Source organism: Bombus bifarius, unplaced genomic scaffold (genome assembly GCF_011952205.1).
Source record: "Bombus bifarius isolate JDL3187 unplaced genomic scaffold, Bbif_JDL3187 scf7180000008008, whole genome shotgun sequence".
NCBI lineage: Eukaryota > Metazoa > Arthropoda > Insecta > Hymenoptera > Apidae > Bombus > Bombus bifarius.
The window spans coordinates 3866809-3892389 of record NW_022884386.1 but is presented as its reverse complement, the minus strand read 5'-3'; the positions used below and the strand labels follow the sequence as shown (position 1 = coordinate 3892389).

Sequence of the window (25581 nt, the reverse complement as noted above, 5' to 3'; positions counted from 1 at the left end):
ACGCGTCTCGTAATAGCGTGGCTCTCCTTTCTCATACTTCGATTCGACCGACTAAATCGTTTTCACTTTGAGGCTGTCCACAATCGACACTTGACTTACCAACTTCTGACAGCAATTCCCTTCAACTTGTCGCATGCATTGGATATCGATAATATCGCGGGTTGTCGATTCTCGCCGAACGTTTGTTAGTTCGTGCAAAGGGAGAAACGTAACGGTACATAAAATAAATTGAAAAACTTGCCTAGAAATTGATTTCACGGACTTTGAACGCTTGTTTGCACACGATGTTGTTTTACAAAACCAATGCTCAAGCGAAAGTTGACGTCGATGGAAAAAAAGCCTATTTACGTGTGTACTTTGGTCTTGATGCATAACATACGTAATTGATCGCTACGATTTCGTATTCTCGTGCGTTCCCAATAGCTTCGAAGTAGCAAGCTGGTGCGTGAAACGCGTTCTCTTTTCGCTCTTATACGCATTCCGCGGAATATATTCCGATGAAATTTTACTTCGTTCGGTTCAGCTAACGCCTGTATAATACCTTCTTTACTGCTTGAACATGACCGCTCGTGTTGTGCTGGGGTCGAATACCGGTTGGTTATGGATTTTTTTCTCTTGACGTATACCTTTTTCCGTGCGTCAAAACGAAACATGACTCGCGATCTACTTAAAATCGATAATATTCCACGGTTCAGTCGACGCCTGGGTCCTCGTTCAACTTACAAACGATAGGTGTCGGTATCTCAGGCACGATCCGAGAAAACATTGTTACGTTGTGGCAACTTTCGAAAGCATCTAATTAGTTATACTTTCAGCAAGCATCGTAACTAGGACAGTGCAATATGGCAAGATTTAGGAGGGTGTACAACTTAGCACGCGCGTCATCGGGAATCTTATTTTATAGAGGATATCCCAGTAATCATGGTACAATCGGAAGAGTAGCGATTTTACGTGAAAAGATAAGTCGAAAATATAGGATAACATTTTTCATACGACGTATTCACTTCCAAGAAATCGGAGTTTGACAATTTGTCAAGTATAGTTGAACGTGGAAAATTTTGGACTTGAATAATTGACGAGGTTATTCTGCATGCGGAAACAAGTGAAAGTTGTTGAATAAAATATTTTCGTAGAACGATTCGTTTTCGATAAAATAAAATTTGAAGATTTATCGTAACTAAACATAATCGGCCTAGTTCTTTTCTACACGAGGCTCTAAGCGGAAAAGATTTATTCTATATTTTCGATTTATATTTTCACGTAAAATCGCCTGTTTGCCGACTGTACTATGATTACTGGGATACCCTGTATATGTCTCTCTATATGACCAGCTGTTGGTCGTATTTCCATCCGGTTGCATCTCACGTATGAAATAAGGTTCATCGAAGTTATTTTGTACGTGGCGATTTTCGAAACTGGGACGGTGTACAGCAACAATAGTGAAGACTTTTAGACTGTTCTAGAGGAGATTCGGTTTCCTCCTTTAATCTGGTTATTTCGACGTTACACGAATTGCCAATCTTTTGGGTGTAATATTATAGGATAGAATAAAAGCTACGTAGTTCGTTTAAATGGAAATGCGTTACTCCAAATAACTAGAGAATTATTATTATGAATATTTTTATTGCATCACCCAAGCACATAGAAGAAAACCTTAATTTCTTTATCTATGTTAAACACAAATTACGTTATATGTACACCTATAGGAATCAAAACCAAGTAAAATTAATTTATATTTAGAAATTTTCAATTTAATTACAGAAGTTTCTGCTTAGGAAACTATTCTGCTAACGCGTTAATATAATATTTCCCCCATCGCATAACATCTACGATCTATCCGATATATTGCTAAAACCGTTCCGAAAAACTTATTTTCCATCTCGCCGTAACGTAACTCATTCAACACTTAACTCCCCTTCGAGAATACCCTCGTAAGGGTGACTCACTACAGTTCGAAACTAAGCTAATCCAATTGCTGCGTAAGATAGCCATTCCGACCAACCGGATCTACAAAATTCCCCTATGCGTCTGACTCATGCACGGCCAGATCTACTTAACGTATTCTAACAGAGCCTCTAAACTTACAGCGCCCTAGTGGGTCATACTTTGTCGTTGGTTTCTTACGAGCTGGTCGAGACTAGGATGTTGCCACCTAACCATAGAGCCATAGTGCTTGTTAACCACTCTACAAACGTCGGAACTTTGTGTCTTTGATATGCAATTAGGTCTGCGGACTAACGAATGATTGTTTTTCGTTTAATCGTTGAATGGTAGTTTGTTGTTGTATACTATCTTTGTTGCTGTATACTTTAGGCTCTCGAAAGATGATAAAACGCAGATTAAACGCACCGTAATCCCCTTTTACGTGCCTAGATCCTGACCTCAGAGTGGTTATCGTGCGCGAGGAACAAACGAACGTTCATCGCGAAGGTCTGAGCCGCCGATCGTTCGGCACGAGCGAGCATTGTTCTCGACCTTGCGTTTCTTTAATCGCGTTTTTCAACAGGCTGCGTGAACATAGCGTCCCTCAGGTGGACGTAGAATATTTTCTTTCAACTGTAGACTCGACACGATCGGTATCAACAGTCCTGTTCGTGTTTTATGTGACCTTAAATCCGATCCTTCCCGTGCCCCAAACGTTTCTATGTGATCGGATCGGGCTTTGGTAACGTTCTACTTTGTAGAGATCGTTTCAAAGAGAAAGTCCCGTCGACCGTTTTATTCTATATGTATAAAATTAGCAGTTATTTTTTTACTCCTTCCCTTCGCCAAGTTTGGAACAATAGGAGTCAGCTAGTAGAAACTAGCGCGTTGTAATGACAATGGGGGGACGGCGGTTAGGCCCGAGAGAAAGATACGGATCGACGGTGTCAATAAAGTCGGATATTATCTTTATGCTTCCCCGTAGTCGTAACAATGCCTCTCGTTCGCGTCGTTAGGCGTATTTCGCGGGTTACTAGGACGTGCCGCGCTCGTAAAGCCGTGCACGATCGGGACTTCCGCCGCGATTAGCCGGATCTTTTCCTTCAATTGCAAAAATTATTCGGTTCGTGGCTCGTTTGCGCAACAAATACGTTTCACAATCCGTGACTGTGTGTGCCAGCCCGTGTTGTTTCGTTCGATGCGCCGGAATCCCGTTTGGCATTCGAAGTACGATTCGACCGCCGAATCGCGAGTTTCCGTAGACGCGCGGAGCCATCTTTATCGCCCTGGACAAGAGGACATCGTTACGTCCCTCGTGCAATCAATTTGCCCGCATAGTCGAATTTTCTTTCAACGTATTCCGATCTGGTCTCGACCAGACAGTTTTCTCTCGAAATGTCTTGGATCTGTCGTTCCGAATGTAGGCCAGATCTGACTAAGAAATCTGCTTACCCTGCTAAGACGATGTTTTTTATATTAGTCATTGCGACCTCCCTGAGGTTTATGTACATGATTTTTAAGACTCTTCTCTCGGTTTACCATCGTGGTATGTTTTTCGATAGAATACTAGCATCTAAACAGGATCGTAACCTAGTTGTGGCTTTTTATAGGTGGCCATCTTTTCTGCATGTAAATATACTACTATTTATCTCTACTATTTAAAATACCCTTTACTTCGTTTATACCGAACGAAACCAAGAATCCAAGATGAAATTAACGAGAAAATCAAGGTTGCTCTAAGTTTATGTTTCGCCATTCTGCAAACGTTTCGCAAATAAACCGTTGTTCCAAGGGTTGCGTTTACCGCAGTTGTCGTTGCATTAAAAAACAAGGAGAAATGTGGTAGTTCGGGGAATAAATTCGGATCGCCCTCTTTCCTCAAGGACGCTGTCGCGGGTAAACAAACGTTCACGCTCGGCGAAGATGCCGGTTCTTCTCTCTGGACGAGGGAACGAATCGGTGACGTAGACGTGGTCGTATCGACCCTTGTTGGTCGGGTGCTGGCTACCGTCACCGTGGCAACCCTCGCCCATTTCCTTTTGCATAGGAGAGACCGTGTACCGCCAAGACGTCGCCCCGTATACGTTTTAGCCACGCAACTAGAACAACGTCTTTCCGACTGGCTTCTCTTCATTAGCGGCTAGAACCATCGGGCGCTCGAGCACACTCGCGATTTTCACCGGGCTTATCGCTACTACTCCACGGTACGTTGAATTTTTCCTCTCGAGGTATTCTTCTATTTTCCCTAGTTCTGTTCCCCCATGCGGAAATGTTGAATTGGAAATCTGACTTTGGAATAGAAAGGTAATTTTCTTAGAGAGGTCGAGATGCCAGACACTTCCTAATAGTCTGGTTCATGGTTGGCTTGAGGTAATGTAGCGAGGTTGGATTGTAGATAGGGTTTTGTTCGGTAAATACAAAGTAAAATAATGAAAAGTGCACTTAAGAATGGGTGGGATAGCAACGTATCGCAGATTAATTCAATATTTTTAAAATTCTCCGTCTGTTATTGATCTTCGAGTGACTTTCGCCCAACTATCTCGATCTTTGAGCGACTCACTTCGGACATTCTCGTTTTCTAATCATAGAATCAATTATCGCATCTTTATGCTGTTAAATGCAGTGCTTGTTTGAAAGTAAACATTATTCGATCCTATTTCGAATCAGAATGATGAAATTTTATTTAATCTTACGTAAATCCGGAACGATAATTGTCGATTGTGTATTAGAGCACGGAGGAAACGCATCGTTACAAGAGTTAAGAATGTCATACATACTATACATATACGTGCAGCCAAATTTCCATGTGACGTAAACACTGCTCGTTATCAATAATCTAGCACAGACACTCTTATTTCTCAATCAGCCGTCACCCGTGTGAATTCTTGATCTCGCAGAAAGCGATAATTTCCCAGGAGAGGGAACCTGCCAAGTAAGATGCAGGGAGATAACGATAATGAAACAGACAATGAGTAATCCGCCACAGTCAGCAGAGCACAGAGAGTGTACTCGTTTCTAGCACACAATCATCGTTGGAGTAAGCGAAGAAGAATGCGTAATTCGAACCTGTTAATGATTAATATCTCGAACGTGTGGTCGAAGGACGGTGGATTATAAATTCTGTAGCACCGCTAACGAAGTACGAATTACTACATTGCTTTTGTAGCAGCTGTTCGATAAAGATTACGATTTAACGGGGTAGCTGAAACGATCGCAATTTGCCAGGATGGACACGGAATCGGCCCGATGATCTCTCTAATTGAGTCTCGAGCTTCACCAGTGACCCGCATAATCGGTCGATGATTATTTATCGTCGAGCCACGAAGGTAGCAGAAAATGTCGACCGTGCCGCGGGCAAAGCATCCATCTACAATCAGATGCGATCCATTATTCACGACATTGTACCGCCATCTATAGTACAGTGTAGCCGAACTTATCGTTCGATGCATATTGCAAGTCTCTCGTTCATTGCCTCACCCTTAGCTGGTTTGTTCGCAAACGTCCATGGGAATGTTTCACTGACGTTTCTGACTGCCTCGTACATTGTTCATGCACGTAAAAATGCTCCCGTGTAATACTCGTTTCAAGAAAACGGAAGATAAGTCACGTCAACCGCGTTAACTTCTTGAGATTACCTTTTCCATTGAAAACGTGGAATAGGAAAGAACACACGAACCAACTTGAGACGTGATTTTATTTCGTTGTATATTTTAAACATACATATGCGGGATTGAGAACATAGGTGTATGGGTGTGATGACTCACGCCACTTCTTTTTAATAAATTTATATCAATTCTGAGATGTTTATCGATGTCTTTACTATATGATGCAATTGCTCGGCCAATCAAGCGTATCAAACTTTTCTCTATAATAAAGGAAAGTTCGGAGGAAAGAGATTAAAGAGTAAAATTTTGCTGTGCTCACTGGTCTAGAATCTACATTTACTGACTCAAAATTTTGATTGCACTTGCCAGATCCATTATAGCAAAGAAGCGATATTTCATCTTCGAAACAGTGCCAAATTAATACAATTTCAAGTTGCTTGTTTCGCGATTTAAATTTGTTGGAAAATAACTGTAAGGAATCTATAAAACAATAAATTTTATTAGATAGAACTACCTTATTATCTTTTCAAAGTTTTCGTTTATTTGTCACAAATAAATTTCATTTATGAATCAAAATTGTCAAGATTATGACCGAGTTTGTTTAAAGAACTTTGCACAGCCTGCGTGTAACCAAATATCCCTATAGTATTAAAGCAACGAAATGTTGCAGCGGAAATGCGCGTGGATTATTATCACCCTTGAAACAGGCAAAAGTGGGTCGTTGTTTCCTCTTCTTTGACGTTCGACGTGATCGAGAATGTAATTTAGAACGATGCTCCTAATTGCTTCCGATTAGGCTGTCTCTGTGAGACACGAGAGCCCAGCCCACGTAGAAAGACGAGACTTAACGCACCACGACATCGGTGTACGGAGTGGAGAGAAACACAGGTGCAGCAGGAAGTCGATAAACCGTCCTGCACCTGTGTGTATTGGGTTCGAACGTGAAATCCGAGTTCGCACGGTCCTTAGCCAGGTCGAGTCAATTTATTTGTCAGTCCTCCTGTGCTTAGCAGGTCGCATGTGTATCGTGTCTCTGTATTGTTAACCGTAATATCGATTTATCCTCGAGCGTCACGCAAGATCCTCGTCAAGGACTGTCGCGGATTCATTTGAAAGTATGATATTAGCCGAAGCTGGTTATCGCGATCAACGATCCAATGACCTGGCAAAAGCGGTTTAACTTAGTCGTAGTGGCAAATGGTGAACAATGTGAACATTAATTAATAACGTGTTTCGTGTGTATTTTGAATGTTATAATTTTCAGCAAAAGAGTTGACATTTGAATTTGTTGATATATGTCCAGTTATTTTTCTGAACTAAGGTATTCTGATTTTAGAAGGTATCCAGTCAGTCATTAGAGTCCTCGTACACTGTATAAGTGGCTATCTTTATTCAAATAATATTATAGTTATTTATTAGCGTACGAAGTACCAATAGTTATTTCATAAAAATATTCAAACAAATAGGAAAAACAAGTTCTTGTGTGGTCTTGCTATTTTTAACTTTAAATTAACTTTAAGTCTAAGTTAATTAAGTTAGTTGTGTTATCTTCTTTTCTTGTAATATAGAATATACTAATTTCATGATGAAATTTGATGGAGTTTAATTTAATTGAAAATTATTGTACAGTATACGAAGACTAGTCGCGAGTGTTTCGTGACTATGTATACTATGTTAGGAATTTTTATTAGGCAGACAAATTACTGTGTGACCGCATCACTTAGACATTCGCTCTACTATATTCCAAAATTCTGGAGCAAATGCCATGTCGCACCTCACAAAGAGGAACTAAATTACCTCTCATCTATCAATCGAATCTTCGATACCCAATATCTACGAGACTTCCAATCACTAGTCATTTGCATAATCTCATTCGCACTTTCACTGACCACACACAGTTTGTATATCTATCGTAAATCATCCGAAAGCGGACTAATGTCAGACCAACTGCATTCGACGACTCTTAAAAATGCATCGTCGCTGACATATACAATTTTGATAAAGTCTACAACTTTGGACTTAGTCCTTATCAGTAACTGGCTCGTTCAAATATTAAATGCTCCGATGACTAATATGTTTTGGCTTTAAATTCACTTCGTTATCTTAAATGAGTATCGTGACTCAAAATCGAGGTAGAGTTGGTCATCCAACGTTCGAATCGTATAAAAACACTTCGATATCGATTCATCCTATATTGAGGGCTTACCAAGCGTCGATTTCATTCTCTGGGAAAACCTACCCGATAAATTTGAATTGGAAAATCGTTGAATCTAACAGGATTCATGGTGATTGAATGGAGAAACGATGTCACGGATACCACCGAGGAAACGGAACGCCTCTGCGCGTGCGAGACGAATGTCAGGAGCGCGAATGACTATCACGCGTTACTTTTAATAGAATGGGACGCGCATCGGCGCGCACGAAACGAGAAATTGACGGCGGCGTGCGCGTACGCCTAGAAAATTTATGGTAATCCTGTGTCAGTTGCTGCCACGTTTCGATTTTTCCACCCTCGTCCTACGTGTACGATATATCCTACTGAATGTTTAATACTGCTTTTCGCTCGGAGCTTCTCTTCTTTTTTTTTTTTTTTATCATCCAACGTCTTTTTTATCGTTGTTGTACGATCGTATTATGACAACACTATTGCCCTATGTATGTATGCGTGGGACATTTACCTTGAATCGTATGTAAAACAGCAAACTCGAGACAAAAGTCGTACGAGTTATTCGTTGAATAGTAGATACGTGTGTGTTTGATCAAGGGCTGGGTGATTCCACTTAAAATAATTTGTATAGCTTTTCGTATATGTTTGACGTGGTTCATGGCTAATTGGCCACTTGTGTAAGACTTTCCTGGACTAACAAGTACACGCGTAACACGCATCCTTCCGTCTGTCTAACAATGACGTACAATTTGCTATGACCCGGTGATGCAGTTGATGGGAAGCCCCCCCACGTGTGAGACCAGCACTGGAATGCAGCTCGAATAGCTGCGTATGTGGTCGCTTGTCAACCTTAATCCGTTTATCAGCATCCAATTTCTCGCGTAAAGAGGAGCGATACATTTTCGAGCGAGGCTACCAGAGATTTTGAATAAAGTGGAACAATTTATATAATCAGGATTTAGATAGTGATCGATGTAATCCACAAAATTTAAAAGTACCCGTGAAATTAATAGTTGAGATGTTAAAACTCAATGGAAAATAGCAAATGATCACGCCTTAAACGTAGCGAAATTTTACAAGCTACAAATTAGAAGTTACTATCTAATAAATTCTCTTGTCTAACAATAACAGGTTTAACAATGAAATAAAGATTTGGGAACGAATTTTATAAATCATACAAATCGATTGATTGTTTACTTTGACATAAAATCGTACATTCGGACGAGGACTGTATCTCCTTTTTGAACTCTTACGAACAATCATAGCTGGTCAAATGTTGCTTGTGCCGATGACCGACACGTATTGACCTAACTTTCTTAATTCGAGGAACTTGCACCGACATCGTGCTATTGTGACTCAAAGTTGACAGAGAATTCATCATTCAACGAAGTCTCAACACCAGACGTTTCTAAAGTAGACGAAAATTTCTCAAGAAGTGAAACGACACATGGCGTGATGGTAGCCAAACGAAAAGAAGCCTGTAGAGACACGTGGCGTTAATTAAGTCGCGGCGAAGGCAATCGAGTCTGAGCCACGACGCACGAAAGTCGAGGAAAGTGGACGAGAATCGCGTGTCGTCGTCGTCGCGCCTCGTCACGTGTTGAAATGCAAACGTGAGGCAAGACTCTCCGTTTCGTACGCTCGAGACATCTCGTCTCGAGATCGAGCCGTGCCCTCTTGTCTCTTTTCGAGGAACTCTGAACGGAGCGTGTCCGAACGCGTGCATCTTGATTTTCTGCGCCGCGTCGGTCAGCTTTCACTGCTCTTGTCTACTTTTCGTATAAAATAATCCATCAATTATATTTCTGTCATGTCTATGTGAACTTTCTGTCATCAATTAACGTAGACGAATAACTTGCAGACGTGTCGGAATTATCGATTCATAACGAATGAATTTTTATATTGTAGTTTCTTTGGAAAGTTCATCGTGAAATTTAGGAAACGTGTATTTGTAGGTATTTGGGAAATTTCATGATCATTTCTCCGAAAAAGCTTGTCATTGTCAGCAATGAATTTCTCGAAGTAGTTTCTACAGGCTTCTCGACTATTCAGCCTCCTGCAATGGAAAAATGTTTTGTAAAGAGCAAAATATGCATAATATGCGATAAATTCTCGATGAACATTGAACACTTTACAAGGTCTTTCTCCCTGTTGGAAAATACTATCGATATGGATCAGTACGAGGATTTTCCCTTTAATTGATGCATTTCATGTCCAACTGAAAGCAGTACATATCCGTCAATCAATGATTTGCTGATTGGCTGGTATGTAGTAGAAGTTGAATGCTCTCTACTGAGCTTTTATTTTCTATTTATTTTATTATATCTATTTCCTGCGCAATGAAATGAAAGTAAAGTTCCATAGATTTTTCCAAGCATTTATGTGTATGTCCTAACACTTATAGCCAACGATATACCTGTGCATAATAAATAATTTTTTTCAATTTTTCTGAACTGTACAATAAATAGGGTATAATAAAATAAACCGACTGTAAAAAACAACACGAACTTTCGAGCAATAAAATAACTATCCAAAGAACAAAACGTAGTTAAACACAAAAGGAGAAGCGGTGTTATTCACTTGGCGAAGCGCGTAATTCGCATCCTTTCACGGGAGTCGCATTGATCTTTAGGCAAGGAGCAGGTATAGGACGAGTCGAAGCGTCACGTCGGTCACGTTTTCTCTCTCCTCTTTCTTTCCTGTCCCTTCCTTTTTCTTTTTCTTTTTCTTTTCTTGTGCAGCCCGTTTACCCTGTGCTGTCTGTAGGCGTTAAACACGAGCCAAAGGATACCGTCGATCGATCGAACCTATCATCTGGGTCAACCTCGCGCCACTCTCCACGTGTACACAGCCCTTTTTATTATCCTCTGCGCTCTCGAACTCGCCGCATCTACACGCTGATATCACAAGCTAACGAACTTACCCGGAGATACGGTGCGCGATTAATCAACGAACTCGAGGAATCTGCTCGATTACCTTGTAATTAGTTACGAGTCGCTGTATCCTGGAATTAAGAACCGAACGTGCTTCCATTCGGTAGGTCCGTTTGATCGGTCAGAGATCTTCTAACGGACGATGATCAAGGATTTTGTAGTGTACGTTGTGTTATGTTCCGTGAGATCCACGGCTAATGGGGAACCAGTGTTTCGCAGGCGCAAGAACACTGCCGGTTGCGGAGTCGTAACGAGACGATACTCCTTGTACTATGGTATAATTACGCGGAGCAACTGTTATCTATGGCTTGTAGTTCGGTGAAAGCCTAAAAGGGGTAGACAACCTCGGTCACGCCTACATCCTGCTCGGAATGTTTGCGGTTTAACGAATTATTTCATTCGACTCCTATGCATCCGGCTAGATAAATTTCTGGGCAAGCGAAGTTAACGAAAATCTCTCATTAAAATAATCGTTAATTTCCTGGAAAGAGGCCAAAGCTTTTAATTTGATGAATTCTACGGATATGTCGAGCTCGAGTCGTTGTCCTTTATTCGATAAAGAATATCGTGTAATACGACATACAGGGTGTCATAGAAGAGAACGTGAAAACGAGCAGAGAAAAAGAGAGAGGGAGATTTTGAATCGATAAAAGCAGAACAGAAGCTAAGGGCGAAGCGCACGAGAGTCGGGGCAATTTAATCAAGGAGATGGAACTAACGAACCCTCTACCTTCTTTCGATCCTTTAATCCTTGCTAAAAGAGAAAGATAATTCTTGTGTGTCTTGGTCAAGAACTGAACAAGGATCTTTCTTGTTCATAAAGTGGTTAAATATGGCCGGACTTGGGTGAAACCGTTGTCGGCATTAAGGTAGATCATATTGGAAGCAATACTCGATCGTTGTTACCTTGTTGTCTCGTTTATCGTTAAACTTTCTTCGAACGACTTGGAGTACACAATAAAATGTATAATTCAGTTCCCCTTAAACGCGTAATCGGCCAGAATATGAGAAAGGAAAGTTGATCGATGTTTTCGATTTAAGTTAAAGACTTTCGTAGATTATTGGCTGGTTATTTATCGAAGCAATTCTCCACCAGCTACCACCGTTCGCGTAGAACAATTTTCCATCCACTTATTCCCGCGGCGATAATCTTCTCACCGGAGGAGAACATTCGCCTCGATCGCGATGGTTCGACTTTCGACGAGAGCAACGAGATACGCCAGCCGCTGACCGGACGAGATGCGATACCGCGGATTAATTCGCCGAGATTAAAGACACACGAGGACGATTGTTCGTGTTTCTCCGTGTATGTGCACCCTCTTTAGATTTCTAAGAAGGAAATACACTGGTGCTCATTGTACACTTCATTTCTTATTGAAACGAGAAACTGTAACGAAGCCGCCAGCAAATCCGGTGAGATTAGCTTCGGAAGAAGAGATTACACGCCGCGTCGAAAATATCGATTATCAGATCGATACCACAACAAACACCATCATCGAGTTTCATCTAACAAGTTCACAGGGAGTTATAGCGAACGTTAACACTATGATGACCGATTGATGATGCTATATGTAGTATCTTGTATCATGTGAGTGTTGGCTATGCGTACGATACATACAGCGACTCATGAAAGTCATTGAACATTTATAGAAATCTCCTTACGGACCTAGCAAAATCCACATTTACTGAACCTTTCACGTGAAAACTATAAAACTTGAGATTAGCTGCTCGTCATAGTGTTAAAGCGACTCGAATTAACTAATACTAGTTAAATAATGTTAACGTAAGGTTAACTAAAATTTACAGAGAGAGAAGTCCCGATCAAATTTCTCGAGTTTCGACGTTATCATAGTTTCTTTGACCTTGCTCCAAGATTTCTGCAGACTCATTTAAATTCCTCCAAGCTTCATTCGTTAATTTGACTCGAAGTGGAGGGAAATGGGAGCAAAGCGCAGCAACGATTCTTCTTCGTGTCTGCTATCAAAAGGATCTTCGTTCGTATCTTTCGCCCCCACATAATGTAAGATGTAGGGGACGGTCGTGCTTGTTCGTGAGTGGAAATTAGAAGAGTGTATTTCGTGTAGCGAAATCTAGCCCCCGTCGTGGATTTTTCACCCTCGAACGTTTGATTCCACGTTGTTGTGTTGCTTATATCCGGCAACCTCCGGTTCTTATCTTCTCCCCAAGATCTTTCAACGGGTTCGAGAGGCTCGACACGCCGTGAAAGATCGTTTTTCCTTGGCCCTGGTTGCTCCACTTTCGCCGACCGTGGTCGATCGTTTAATTTACAGAGAGCCAAGAACTTGCTTCGCGGAAGCTCGGAGGAAGGAGAAAGAGAACAATATATATGAAAATGGGGGGAGAAAAAATAGAAGAGTGAAATAAAGAAGCTGGTGAAGTCTTTTTGGTCATGGGTGTCTTGGTACCTCCTCCACCCGAGATATTTATTACAGCGGAACGAAGTTATTGCCTGTCGAAGCCACGATCCTCGGCAACGATCATAGGAACGAAATTATTTGCGTTCCTTTTGCGCCTTCCGGGAATCAGCGAGGTACGACCCAATTCTCGTTGATACACGTTTCGCCTAGTCGAGTTAGGCTCGTATTGGGCCAGATTCAGCATCTACAAACGAATTTATTAGGAACTTGAGTACAAATGTTATATAGAACCCTGATAGAAAATTCTACGATCGCTAGACTGTGGCTGTTTATGCATCCATAGACGATATAAAACTGCAAAAATACATGGAATGCACGTAATCTGCGAAAGTATAGAAAATATCAAGTTACATTTAACGTGCGAAACAAGCCTCCGATTAGATTCTATTTCTTTAATTGGACTCATAAATGTATAAATTTCTTCTTTACATCGATTTCGTTTTTGGAACAAATGCACTTTTTTCGTCTACCTTGTCGCCACTCTTGTTTATTGGCAGACCGTTGGATTCCATACAGGGGATTTTGTTGCGTACGAGAATCGGTCCGTGGAAATGAATCGATCGTAACGGAATTGGATAACGCGTGGCAGCGTTTCAGTTAACTCCCTTTAATCCCGATTAGCCGAGCAGACACTATGGCTAGCGTGAGTGTGGCGTTGGTAAGTCGTGCCAATTCGGTCGGTTCTTACGATTATCCGAAGATAAGCGAGCCCCCCGTGTTATCGATAAATGTGGGTCGATCAGGCGGGGCCATTGATTTTCCTTCGTTTCCTTTACTTGTTTTTGAATTTCTTCCCGATGATTCACGCGAAAATCTACGACTCGTATGAGTCGATTAGCAACGGAAATTGTTGATTACTGGAACATATCCCCGGCCTGTTAAACCGTTCAGATCGTATCTTTTGCCACGCGTGTATTACGCCGCGAAATTGACTCATTTATCACGTGGAGTAGAGAAAGAAGAACGCGCGCGCGCGCGCTAACGCGACTCAACCATTGCGACTCGCGAAAGAATCGCATCGCAGATTGCGTATCATCGTGTTGCCACTGAAAAACAGTTCGCGTCGCTTTCACCGCGTGCCATCTGCTCGTAACACGAGACCACGTACATACGTACGTCACGGCAGATTTAAACGGTTTTTGTTTTAATTATTTTCGCGTCAACCTTAATTACGAACGGTCTATGGCTTTGTTTACCTTGGAGGCTGCACGGATTGGCGTGTGGACTGGATTCTAATCCGAGTAAACGAAGATTGCTACAGTGTTTCGGAAAGAATCCGAGGTTACGACGTTTTCAAGCTATCCTTATGTTTTATACGATACGTAGTTACACTCCCGTTCATAAATAGTAGGACACCTACCGATTTCGAACAAAATGGGATACAATAGAATTCCGTTTATCTGCGTCTGTTGGAACGAATGTTAGTTTCAATCAATTTAGTTAATACCCGATTAATTGAATTATTGTCGATCGAATCCATTTGTCTGAACGAAAATTATATGTACGAAAAATGATAGATAATTGGGGAAATGATATACTATGAACTCCAATTATATAAAATGTTTGTTCCTCGACAAATTCAGATAAATGGAATTCCACTATAATCAATCCGGGATTGACAGGTTAGAATTATATTATATTCATATCAGACACATAATTCAGAATAGACAGAAAGGGATTTGTCAAAATTACTTGGAAAAATTATAAGAAAATACCTGTTTATCGCATTTCTTTCTAATCCTAACTTACTTTTATAGATATCCTAGTAGGTACTTCTGAACGGGAGTGTACGTATAAAGAAGATCGTGAAATTCGCGTGGAAAGCGGACGCAATTGGAAACGCGGTTATGACACATCCTCGATCACTCGTAGAAATCAAGCGTTCGCGTTATTAAAACGCTCGTGGCTATAAATAATCGGATCGGACGTTAAACGATCGTTGGCTAAGAGAAAGTCATGTGTACGTGACGTAATTTTTGTAGGGTCCCTTTCGGCCGACTCCTCGACGCGGAAGAGAACGTTTTTCTTCTATTAGATTTTTTTTCTTTTCTTGTTTTCTTTTTTTAACGAGCAATCGGGATGATGATGCATGGTCAGTGCCGAGAAGAAGGTCATTTTTGCGCTCCTAGTCTGATGGATTTTTGCGCCAACTGGACGATCGTAAAAAAGATAGTAACTAATCCGAACGGTACACGAAGCTACTTTTGGCTCATGGTCTCGCGGATTACCGTCACGTCTCGGCGTCCCTTTTCTGGACGATCGCGCGTATCGAGCATCACAATGCCGTAATATCATACACGCGAGCTACGAAATAACGGGGACTCGCGTGACGCGTCAATTTAGCGATGATTTAATCCTCCGCGCCAACCAGTTTTCTATGCATTCCGCGCTTCTCGTTTGTCGGCGCGTAGCTGTGCCTTCGAATTATTGACATTTCACTAAGTTTTCTGATAGCAGTCGCTGTGCGAACCTCTCAGTAATCAAACCGATCAGCTTTACTTTTTGCAAACTTCTCAATTTCATTATCTGGATACCTTATTATTATTAAGCATCTCAAAGAAATAGATTATTTCCTTCCATAGGTTTATTTGTTTTCCAAGAGAATAAAATAAACGTACGTAAATCCCAATAGAATTCTTAAAGTATTGTATCGTTCGACACATTTTCTTTACATTCTAATTTATGGAGTTAATCAATATATCTCAACGTATTACACACAATTTTCGCTACTTGATCCGATCTCTTCGAAACGTTAAAAATATTGGATCGTATTGAAACTTTTCACAGCTTCGAACCGACCTTTGAAGCGTTTTATCGAATATTCCTTCGCTGAGATCAAGCATTTTTATTTTATAAAACCATAATTTTATTAGACTCTTCTTAAAAGTTTTCTGTCTAATGATTATCCGAGGTTATCGCAGTTTAATCATCGGCATCGCAGATCATCCGAAAATCACCGAGGGTTGCCGAGGTCATATCGTGTAACTTCATTCGAAGATTTAAGATGCCATTAAGATCTCATTATAGGAGCCTTAAGGTTCTTCAAAGATCTCTCAATCATCATCAAGTTCATAGCAAAATCGTCGTAATAGATTCTCCTACGTGCGAGATGAGCACTTTAATATCCCATTTACAATCAATCATCCATTCGTTTAAAACGACCAGTTCAAAGGTCATCGTGAAAGCTTTTCGAGCGACCAAATCCATCCGTAGAAACGATTCACAACTGACAATTCGCCTGAGCCAAGCAACGTGACAAGATACCGTAATCAAGAACGAAGAGGAAGTTGAAGAAGAAGAAGAAGATCTCTGTCAATCCTTGGCCTGTCGGCAGATCGTGTGTCTGGTTCGATCGCGCCATGTACGAGGGCCGCCGCTATCAGACGAGTCAGACTGCTGGACTTGGCATATTAGTCCCCATAAAAGGGACATCGATCGCTATTTCAGCGACTTCGTATACGAGGCACGCACGCGGAAGATCAAGCCGCAAGAAGCTCCTCCACCGCGTGGGTAACAGTATACGATCGATGGAACTTCGGTTGGTTGTGAAGTATGCAGCGGTTTAACTTCTCGGTCAAAACTTTTTTCTTCTTCTTTCGATTTCTCCGTGGGATCTGGCAAGCAACTTGAATTTTTCAAGTTGTCGCGTCCCACCGCCGCGCCGCAGACACGCGCCCGTCTGCTTGGAATATTCATCGACCCTCGGTCTCAGTTTCAGATTCCACGAGAATTCGGTGCGGTTGCATAACGAAACTTTTTGCAAGCAGCGAGCAAGGACGAGGCACTTAATCGAGCTCGATCGGACTTGATACTGGAAACTCGTAGCGGTAGACCACTTTCCTCGGTGCAGATAACTGCTTCAGCGTCGTAATACGCTTTTAAGCGGGGCATCCAATTAACCATCCAGGTAACAGGATCAAAGGAACACGCCAACGAATCTGACAGAATTTCAGATACGGTTGTGCCATGTTGATTGGCGGGGATTTTATTTCATTAGCTGACCCTCGCTATCTCCGCTGGTTTTCGAAGAGAAGAAACAAATGAAAAACGAACGAAAAAAAGAAAGAAACGAGTTTGTCAGATATTCGTATCCTACTCGTGCTCGATGGTAAAGAAAGATGTTCCCACGAATATGCTTCCTTTGATAATAATTAGAAATATATCTAGCATATATTTCAACACAAGTGGCTACTTCATAAAGTGAACGAAGGCTTGCGAAGACTTCTATGATACAGCACTCGACACCATTATTTAAATCAATGTAACAAGAAGCTAATTCAAAATATACAGTTAGTTGTATAACATGGTAGAATATACCTGACCTAAGTGATCAATGGTTATATACCTACTTTCTTAAGTCATTGTACGTTAAACGGACAAATGTGTCGGCTATCCATATTCCTATAGCGTTCAACGTAGAAAAAAATTACTCGGGATTTCTTGGAATCATAACCTCCTCGATACCTGGTCAGGTAAGGTCCCGACCAATATAATCCTATTATAACGGTTCTATCGTCGAGCATCGAAATTGTTCCCCATTTGAGACTGAAACCATCGTTTCAACCAACGCATTCGTTTCCATATTCCTTCTCCAAAGTTTTGCAGTGTCAAGTCGTTACATGCTTCCGAGAAACGTTCTAACGATCGTCACGTTATGCAGTATAGGTTCGGTGCAGCTTCATGAAACATTCCCTAGCTATAAAAGCGAGCTTGGCGCAAATTGCCAACCGCGGTCGGCCATGTCGTACGCTGGGGATATTCTCGCATCGCGAGCTTCTCACTCGACCGGCTCGCGCGCCTCCTCCCACCTTCCTCTTGTGCGCGTTTACGCTTAGAGAACGCGACGCTCGGTTTATCTTCAGCAAGAAAATCGCGGCCTGCCTCAACAGATCCGATGGATCGATCGAAACAGCACGCCGCGTTGTCATGCTTCGATAAGAAACACAATAAAAACGTGTACCAAGTACAATCTGGCGTTGCTCGAGTTGGCCAACGGTTTATACTGTTCAGGTGAAAGTCCATGTCTGTTTGTCTGTTTTTTTTTTTGGTTATTTACAATTGCTATAAACAATTTGCTACATGAAAGGTAATAAATAAGAAGCAGACATATGGTTATACATGTGTAACTTGAGAAGAAACTATTATTCACGAAGGTATTCGAACATTTGTAGACTGTTTTTTTTTAATGTGTTATATGTGTTATACTAGACGTTTTGAAATTTCATTAGCACTGGTACGAGACCCGACTACTATGATTATATTAGCAACGCGTGAAACAAATCTGAGAATGTATATAGAAATTACAAAGTATTTAGTTCAAGTAAAGTTCCGCACAGATCAGAGAAGTATTTAAATCAATTATCTTGTATTATGTTAATAAACCTCATTATTCAGTGGGGCCATATTTAACACATATTATATCTGTTTAAGATGGCTATTTATACAGTATGATACTTTTTGTTCTCTTTTTTTTTACTAGACATACATATGTTTGCAATATAGGTCTTGTAACTTCTATGTATTATATACATTCAGATTTGTTTTAAACTTTATCGATATAATTATGATATCGATTGAAAAATTAGTAAAATTTTAAAATATTTTATATAACACGCACAATGTACTCATGGAATATTTTATAATATATTTTTATAGTAAGTATTCAAGTATTTCCACAAGTCACTGAATGTTACTGAAAATTCAAGTTCTACTTAAGACATTTATCCACCGATCCTGTTCCTTGGATATGTGTTCTAGAAACGAATTCTATTATAAACTCGTTTTTTCCATTTCTTTTTTATTTGCCGAGTCAGTGAGCTTCCAGTATTTTCAGTGCTGTATCCGCTGCACACGCAGTATAAATATGTATTCACCTGATTGTATGTGCGTATTAAAATGCGCATTAACGATCGCATCTTTGAGATCACTTCCTTTGCTTTCTGCCTGTTGTGTATCGCGATACGCTGTAAACGGTCGTAATTACCGTTTAACTGTAATTCTAGGCACAAGTAATTGCCATTTAGCCGTGCGTAGAATAATGTTATAATCATAATTTTTTACGACTCCGTTAAATCTTTGGAGCGTATACTGTTAAATTGGACAATGGTTACGCGGGGAAATAAAATTACGCGCATTTAGCAATTGGAAAGCCTTAAAATCTTGGAATATTTTTTAAAGAGACGGGTATCCATTTTTGAAACAAAACGTTGAGCTTCTAGCTTTTTCGAGCAATGGGAACCAAGATACACGAGTGCATGGGCTATGAATAAGCTTTTACAACAGAGTACAGAGAGCACAATTGTGCTATTGAAGCAAACGTATCGTGGGTAGTGGACATTTACGCGCAGAAAGTCCATCAGTTATTGGAGCATCTCGATCGATGCAGGAGTCAGGTTCAGTTAGCCAGTGAATTCTTTTTCAAATCTCCGGTCCAACGATCTTTCTCGTCCATTCAATTTCGTTTTTGCCATCCGCACAGACCAAACGTGTATTTCATTTTCCACGTTTCGACCATTCTACCATGGTCACTCATCCGTTCAGCGTCGATTCTCTCTTTGGTCCAGGCTGCGCGACGCAATTAGATTCCGGGAATTATATTCAGGTGCATAGGCACATGAGTATAGGTTAAAATTACGCGGAATGAATTGAAAGCTGATGCTGTGCTTTTCAATCTCGTTCCGAACGAAACGAAAAATCCGTGTGTCTGCCGGGCGAATCGTGCGTCCGCGTGCTCGGCAATTTCCGGCACCCCTCGGCGGGTCTCTCGAACGCGCCGCATCGCGGCGTCATTCAGTTGAACGCTGACCGCCACGCGCGAAGGATCGCGTTACGTTCAGTATCTGTGCGACGTCACGAGTCACTCCCGGCTGTCAGCTCAGCTGTTCGTGCACTTTGACAGCGAGTCACGTCTCGTGTTTTCCCAGCGTGTCCTCGTTCCATCGTAACGATCTGCCATACGATCGTCGATCAAATTCGCTGCGAGAAAGTTTGCGTACGATTGTCGAGCCGATAAATTGCGTCGAATATTCGCCTTTCGAGTGTCTGTTCGCGAGGCACGTGCTCCTTCCGAGGGAATTAAGTATATAATTAAGTAAAGAACGCAGTGCGTTGAATTATTCCCTCAGACGGACGATTAGAGGTTTGTACGCAAACAGAGCTGCTCCGTTTGCGGACAGTCTGTTGGCAAACACGCTCGTCACACAGAGAATACGACATCGAGAAGGCTGTGTCTCCGATCAACGTTCACCTCGAGCACGTACACCGTTGTACGCGTTCGAAATTGCGCGCCTGAAATTACATTCAGAAGGGGACATCGTCGGGACACGTTCCCAGCCTCTTGGTAGCTTCTTAACGAAGCACTCCGCCTTTTAAACGAATTCAACAAGGCCACTCGTCCGCGGTCAATTCGTACCAGTCCGCGTGGACGGATTCGTCCCGCTCGTCTCCTCGCTCCATTAGGGTTGACTGACCGACCGATTCACGAGTTATCGTGCTGGTCCGCGCGCAGTCTAAGATACATTCGCGAAGCGTGTACGATGCGCTCGTTCCGTCGCGACAACGTGATATATCGTCAAGGAAAACAGAGCGCGTGAAAGGGGAAGAGAGCAAGATCGTGGACACAGAAGCGTAACGCCGGTGGCTATACATCGAGGGAAGAGGATTTCGAGGCTGCTACGCGAATCCAGCGCGTAGTCGTCCGCCGAGAATCGTGAGCCCAGACGATCCGCAGTTAACGATCAACAAAAGTACTGGCCGGTAATTAGAGGTGGATTAATTGGACCGCGAAGCAGCTCGCGTCGGACGCGATGAAAGAGAAGAGGAACGTTGCGAGGAAGAGAGGATCGCTAGAATAAGCGCGCTGTGTTGCTTTCTCGCTTCAGGGATTCTCGTCTGCGACGAATTCCACCTCGTCTCTACGTGTAAATATTTACCGCATTGTCAGTGAACTCATTGGAACTGAAACACTTCTTCGTGTAATACGGATCTGTAAATTGGAACTTGTTCGCGAACAGGTTGTCCTTGTTCAGATTGCAGTTGCAACTTCCAATTATAGTAACTGCTCACTAGTGTGTTTATGATACAGTTGTCAACCTGTGTCATCGTTTTTTCAACTTTTACAAGTTATTAGCCATCGTCTTTTTTTTTATACAAATCTTCACATTTATCGAAAGGACTACTTCCGAGCTTAATTACGATAAGTGAAACTGGGAAGATCGGAAGATCGATAGATCGAAAAAGGGTGGTCGATCGATTGATCACGAGCGCGAGTGAATCGGCGGCGGTCAGCGTGTCGGGGATCGGGTCGGAGGATGCGCCGTCGCGCGACAACGCGATTTTCGGCGATCGTGGCGATAGGATGTTGACAGCCCGTTCTGGGCCTTTTGGGCTCGGCGTACCGCGAACCCTGGGGCCCGCGGAGGGGAGTGATCATCTCTTCCTACTACCTGAAAGGGCACTGATCATGGATAGCACCCACTTGAGACAGGACCTGGCTGGTCTGGACTTCAACTTGCACCTGAACCTGCTCCACACTGCGCCTCGCGGCAACGTCTGGCTATGTGAGTCTCGCTACTTTGTACTAGGTCACTGTCTAGGGTTGATAGAACGCGCGCGCGCAATAGACTCTTTTTATATCCTATGAAAACCAGAGGGGCAGAGATTCCGGTTCCATGGAACTGGTCTTTGATGTAGTTTCTCTTGTTTGTTTCGATGATTTGACGGTGTTGCTACAAACACGCGTTCGTGGTTGAAATGTAGACAAATTGCAGGATTCGTATGGTGTGTATAGCAAGTATGTTTGATTAAATGGCTTCGTTCCGTCGATGATTCGGCATTCTAAATACAAAAGTAGGATCTTTTGTTTTTCCTCGCTCGTTCACCTGGTTCGTTTGTTAGAACGACTTTTACGATCGAGACGGAGCGAAATGTTTAACGCGTAATCAAGGTGCATTTGTTCGGATTACGTGTTTTTCGTCTGAATGGAGAACACGTTCGAGGTTACAAGAAATGCTGTTTTATTGGAACAAGTATTCTTTGAATCGCGTGCTCAACGCGGCTTCTGTGTGTTTCTAGCTGTTCGTTTTAGTCGTTTAGCGTTTTCTTTTTGAATGCAGTGAAAATAAACCATAGAGAATTTTTATACACACGCAATCATTCAAATATATATACTATTCATAGATCTTCATAGCAACCGCATTGTGTAATGTTTTTTGCAAATCTCTCGTGTTCGGCTTTGTGCTTTCATAAAACGTACCAATTAATTTCTGAACGTAACCTAGAAATTGTAATGATCGGTGATTACCCGTAAAGTTTTTACTCCTGCATCAAAGGATCATTAAATTGCATCCACCCTAGAACATAATTCTCGGTTCAGCTTCTTGGCATAAACTTACCAGCCAACTGTCACGAGTAAGAAAAGCTTTTCAGATCGATTCCTTTTTCGCTTAATGAAAGTAACGCAGCAATCCAAGGATATTTCATTATTATGATGAAGGCTCTGGTTAATGCCAGATGTCAATGCGAGATGCATTCTGAATATTTTTGCTTCTCCTTTAACATTAGTATTACCGACCACTCTAATGTAAGACTTGTATCAAAGAAATCAAAGTGAACGGTACATGAAGATTATATAATCATATGTATTATAAAAAATCATTTAAATTCCCAAAAATATATCATTGTAAATCTATGAAATTTCTATGAAAGGCTATAAATTGCTTTATCCACGTATTTTATAAAAAAATCATTCAAGTTCCCAAAAATGCATCGCCATAAAATTATAATGTTTCCATAAAACTTCATAAATTGGTCATTTTGTCTGCCCCAATAATTTTCATATTGAAGTTACGTCGTTCTTCCTAACGATAAACTCTATTATTCAACATCCAATTTCAAGCTCTATTATTACAATTTATTACAAAAATGCATTTTTTTAAATATCGTCGATTTATCACACAATACATATTCGTAAAATTTCCGTTGCCACGTTCGTAAAATTTCACCATTTTATAAAAACATCGGATGATGCGATGACAATCGTGCGTGTCTATCGATGAAAACGTTACGCCGTTCGTAATTTTCGTTACACGGTGTTCTGTCAGTTTTTAATTTTTGTCAGGTCGTTTCGGTGGAGCCAGCAAAACAAGCAGCATAGAGCACGGAATTGTACTCGAAAATGGAAAACCCTTGCCTCTGTGCTGCCGAGGGCTCGGAAAACAAGGGTGCGCGTTATTGGTCCATAAAAGTAGCTGTCGTACGAACACGTCTCGTGTTTCACGTTTCGTGATGTCTTAAACCTGCTCTTCGGTCGACTTTCTACCACACATATATTTTACAGGATCTTACGTAATCTTTTAATTATGTTACTGTCAGAACAATTTACCTTTGTATCCTTTAAAAAAATGTATCAAGTTCGAGTAATTTTGCGCTGGAAATTTTTAATGCGTGTTTTAATATGTTGCACTTGAATGGTCAGAATTAATATAATGCGATGAACTTAAATAGGAATATATGAATTTCTTTGCAACCAAGTCAAACAACTCCATTTCTGCATGTTTCTTTATTTCATTATCCGAATACACGATGAAAGATTGATTATTCTGAAAACAAATAATTTATCACCACGTGTTTATATATTGTAAGAGGAGGACACGACCAGCTGCAAATTTCAAACTAACTCGAGGGAAATAATTCTTGAAATTCACCGATATGTCGCATCTGATACAAACAGTAATTTTGCCAAATGCGCTTACGCATTGTAACTAAAATGAACTCATCCCGGTTGAATCCATTTATCCAAGAGTGAAATTTTATTATATAAACGAATCGCAGCTATATCAAATTTTTGTCTCCTCATAATTTCAGACAAATGAAATTCTGCGGTAATTACAACGAAAAATCTAAAGCCCGTGAATTTCGATTACAGTTAAGTAGACGAAACTACTCCCCACTTAGACCACGGTAACATCCTAAATGTACTCGTAAAAAATCAACATCCTCGTATATCTCATCGTGCTCGTCGTTAGAACGGTATCATTAATATTCATCGTTGACCTCGTGCTGGCCATTATAGTTTTCGTTCCGACATTTGTTCGTGATGTTATTGTCCGCGCCTGTCAAGATTGATAATTACTTTTACCATAAACGTGTTCCCTTTTTTTTCCCCAACGTGATGGTCGAACTCCAGGGCTTCATGGCGCCGTCAACTAGCATTTTCTCGTTGGACTTCTCGCAATACAGTTAGGTCACTTATCGTACCAGGACAATCTGGCTGTTTTTAATAGCTTGCATCGTAACGTCGCATAGGTAGAGCTGCTATCCCAACCGTGGTCTAGAAACTTGCAGTCTTATTTAATGGGACTACAGCCAGTAATTTCTGTTTACGTCGCTGTCCCCTTTCGAATGCAACGTTGTGTTCTTAATAACGCGAGGCATTCGCACAACGCTCCTAACCTAGCTTTTTGCTAATTATCGTTAACACTATTACGTTTGCCTCGATACGTATCGGCAGCTAAACTAACAAGGAAGCAAGCGTACAACTTTCGAGTACTGTTATAACTCGGATTTTGCATCATATTTTGCGCGTTACGAACACGCGAGTTTTTTAATCATGCCCCACCGTTTTTCAAACCAACGACACGCGACCGATTTACAATGGGACATCGAGAAATCGCATGGAACACCATTGCGAAAACTGGCTTGGTACAATCACGTGTAATTTTCTACATTCCATTGAAATACCCTGAAATTCGCCGACCGAATGCGAAAAATTGTTCGAACGTATTCGCTTGTTTTCAGCCCGTCTAACTGAAATTAATTGTGATATTTTGAAACTGTTGAATGTGGTCGATGGACGTTCATGGGCCAGTCTGAAAGTCAGTTTGATTACGGATAATATTGCTGTGCAACGTTCTTTTCCTTACGTAACGCGAGAAAGGTGGAAACGAGCTGGCGACTTTTTCCCCTTTTTTCCTCCGATTGTAAATGAACCGTTCAGCTGTGACGCGATAGAAGCACACCTTTCAAAAAGAACGAGAATTCCTTCAGGAATTCTAGTCGAACAGACTCGAGCATAATTGCTGTACGAAAATTCCAAACGCTCGTTCGATCTTATCTTTGGCTACGTGTTTTCTTAAACTTGCACCTTTATTTTCCAAAGTATTTAGAACGGAGTTCTAGTCAAGTATTCAAACACTTCCATATCTTTGACAAAATGCAGTGTAGCCAAAATATGTATAGATGGATCTGCAATGATTTTATCCGTTACTATAATTATAATTAGCAGCGATGAAATTAATTTCCAATAGCTAATATACAATGACAGAATTGGTGTACATAGCTAAAGATTGTTAAATTATGTTGTTCTTTAAAATCCTCTTCGTTCTCAGGTTGCTTAATTGCAAAACTATGAGTCAGACAAACTGACACAAGCCCGCTAACGCTATTTCAAACAGTGATATCTATCAGTAATTACATCAACGATATACACAAATGTACAGACGTACATCAACGTAATC

The 25581-nt window shown here is 41.2% G+C and overlaps 1 protein-coding gene across 15 annotated transcripts in view; it reads left to right on the top strand.

Annotated features, from left to right (window-relative positions):
- The window catches only part of LOC117206837 (MAP7 domain-containing protein 1-like), a 207777-nt gene that overhangs the window by 46977 nt on the left and 135219 nt on the right, over positions 1–25581 (top strand). Inside the window, exon 1 of one of the 15 annotated variants that reach the window (XM_033446533.1) lies at positions 21227–21624. The exons of 12 other annotated variants lie outside the window; for them this stretch is intronic. In XM_033446533.1, the coding sequence (XP_033302424.1) occupies positions 21423–21624 (202 nt within the window). In that variant the 5' untranslated portion in view covers positions 21227–21422. Of the gene's footprint in view, positions 1–21226; positions 21625–25581 lie in introns of those variants that run through there. 2 more of the 15 variants (XM_033446535.1, XM_033446539.1) reach the window with 2 other exon arrangements.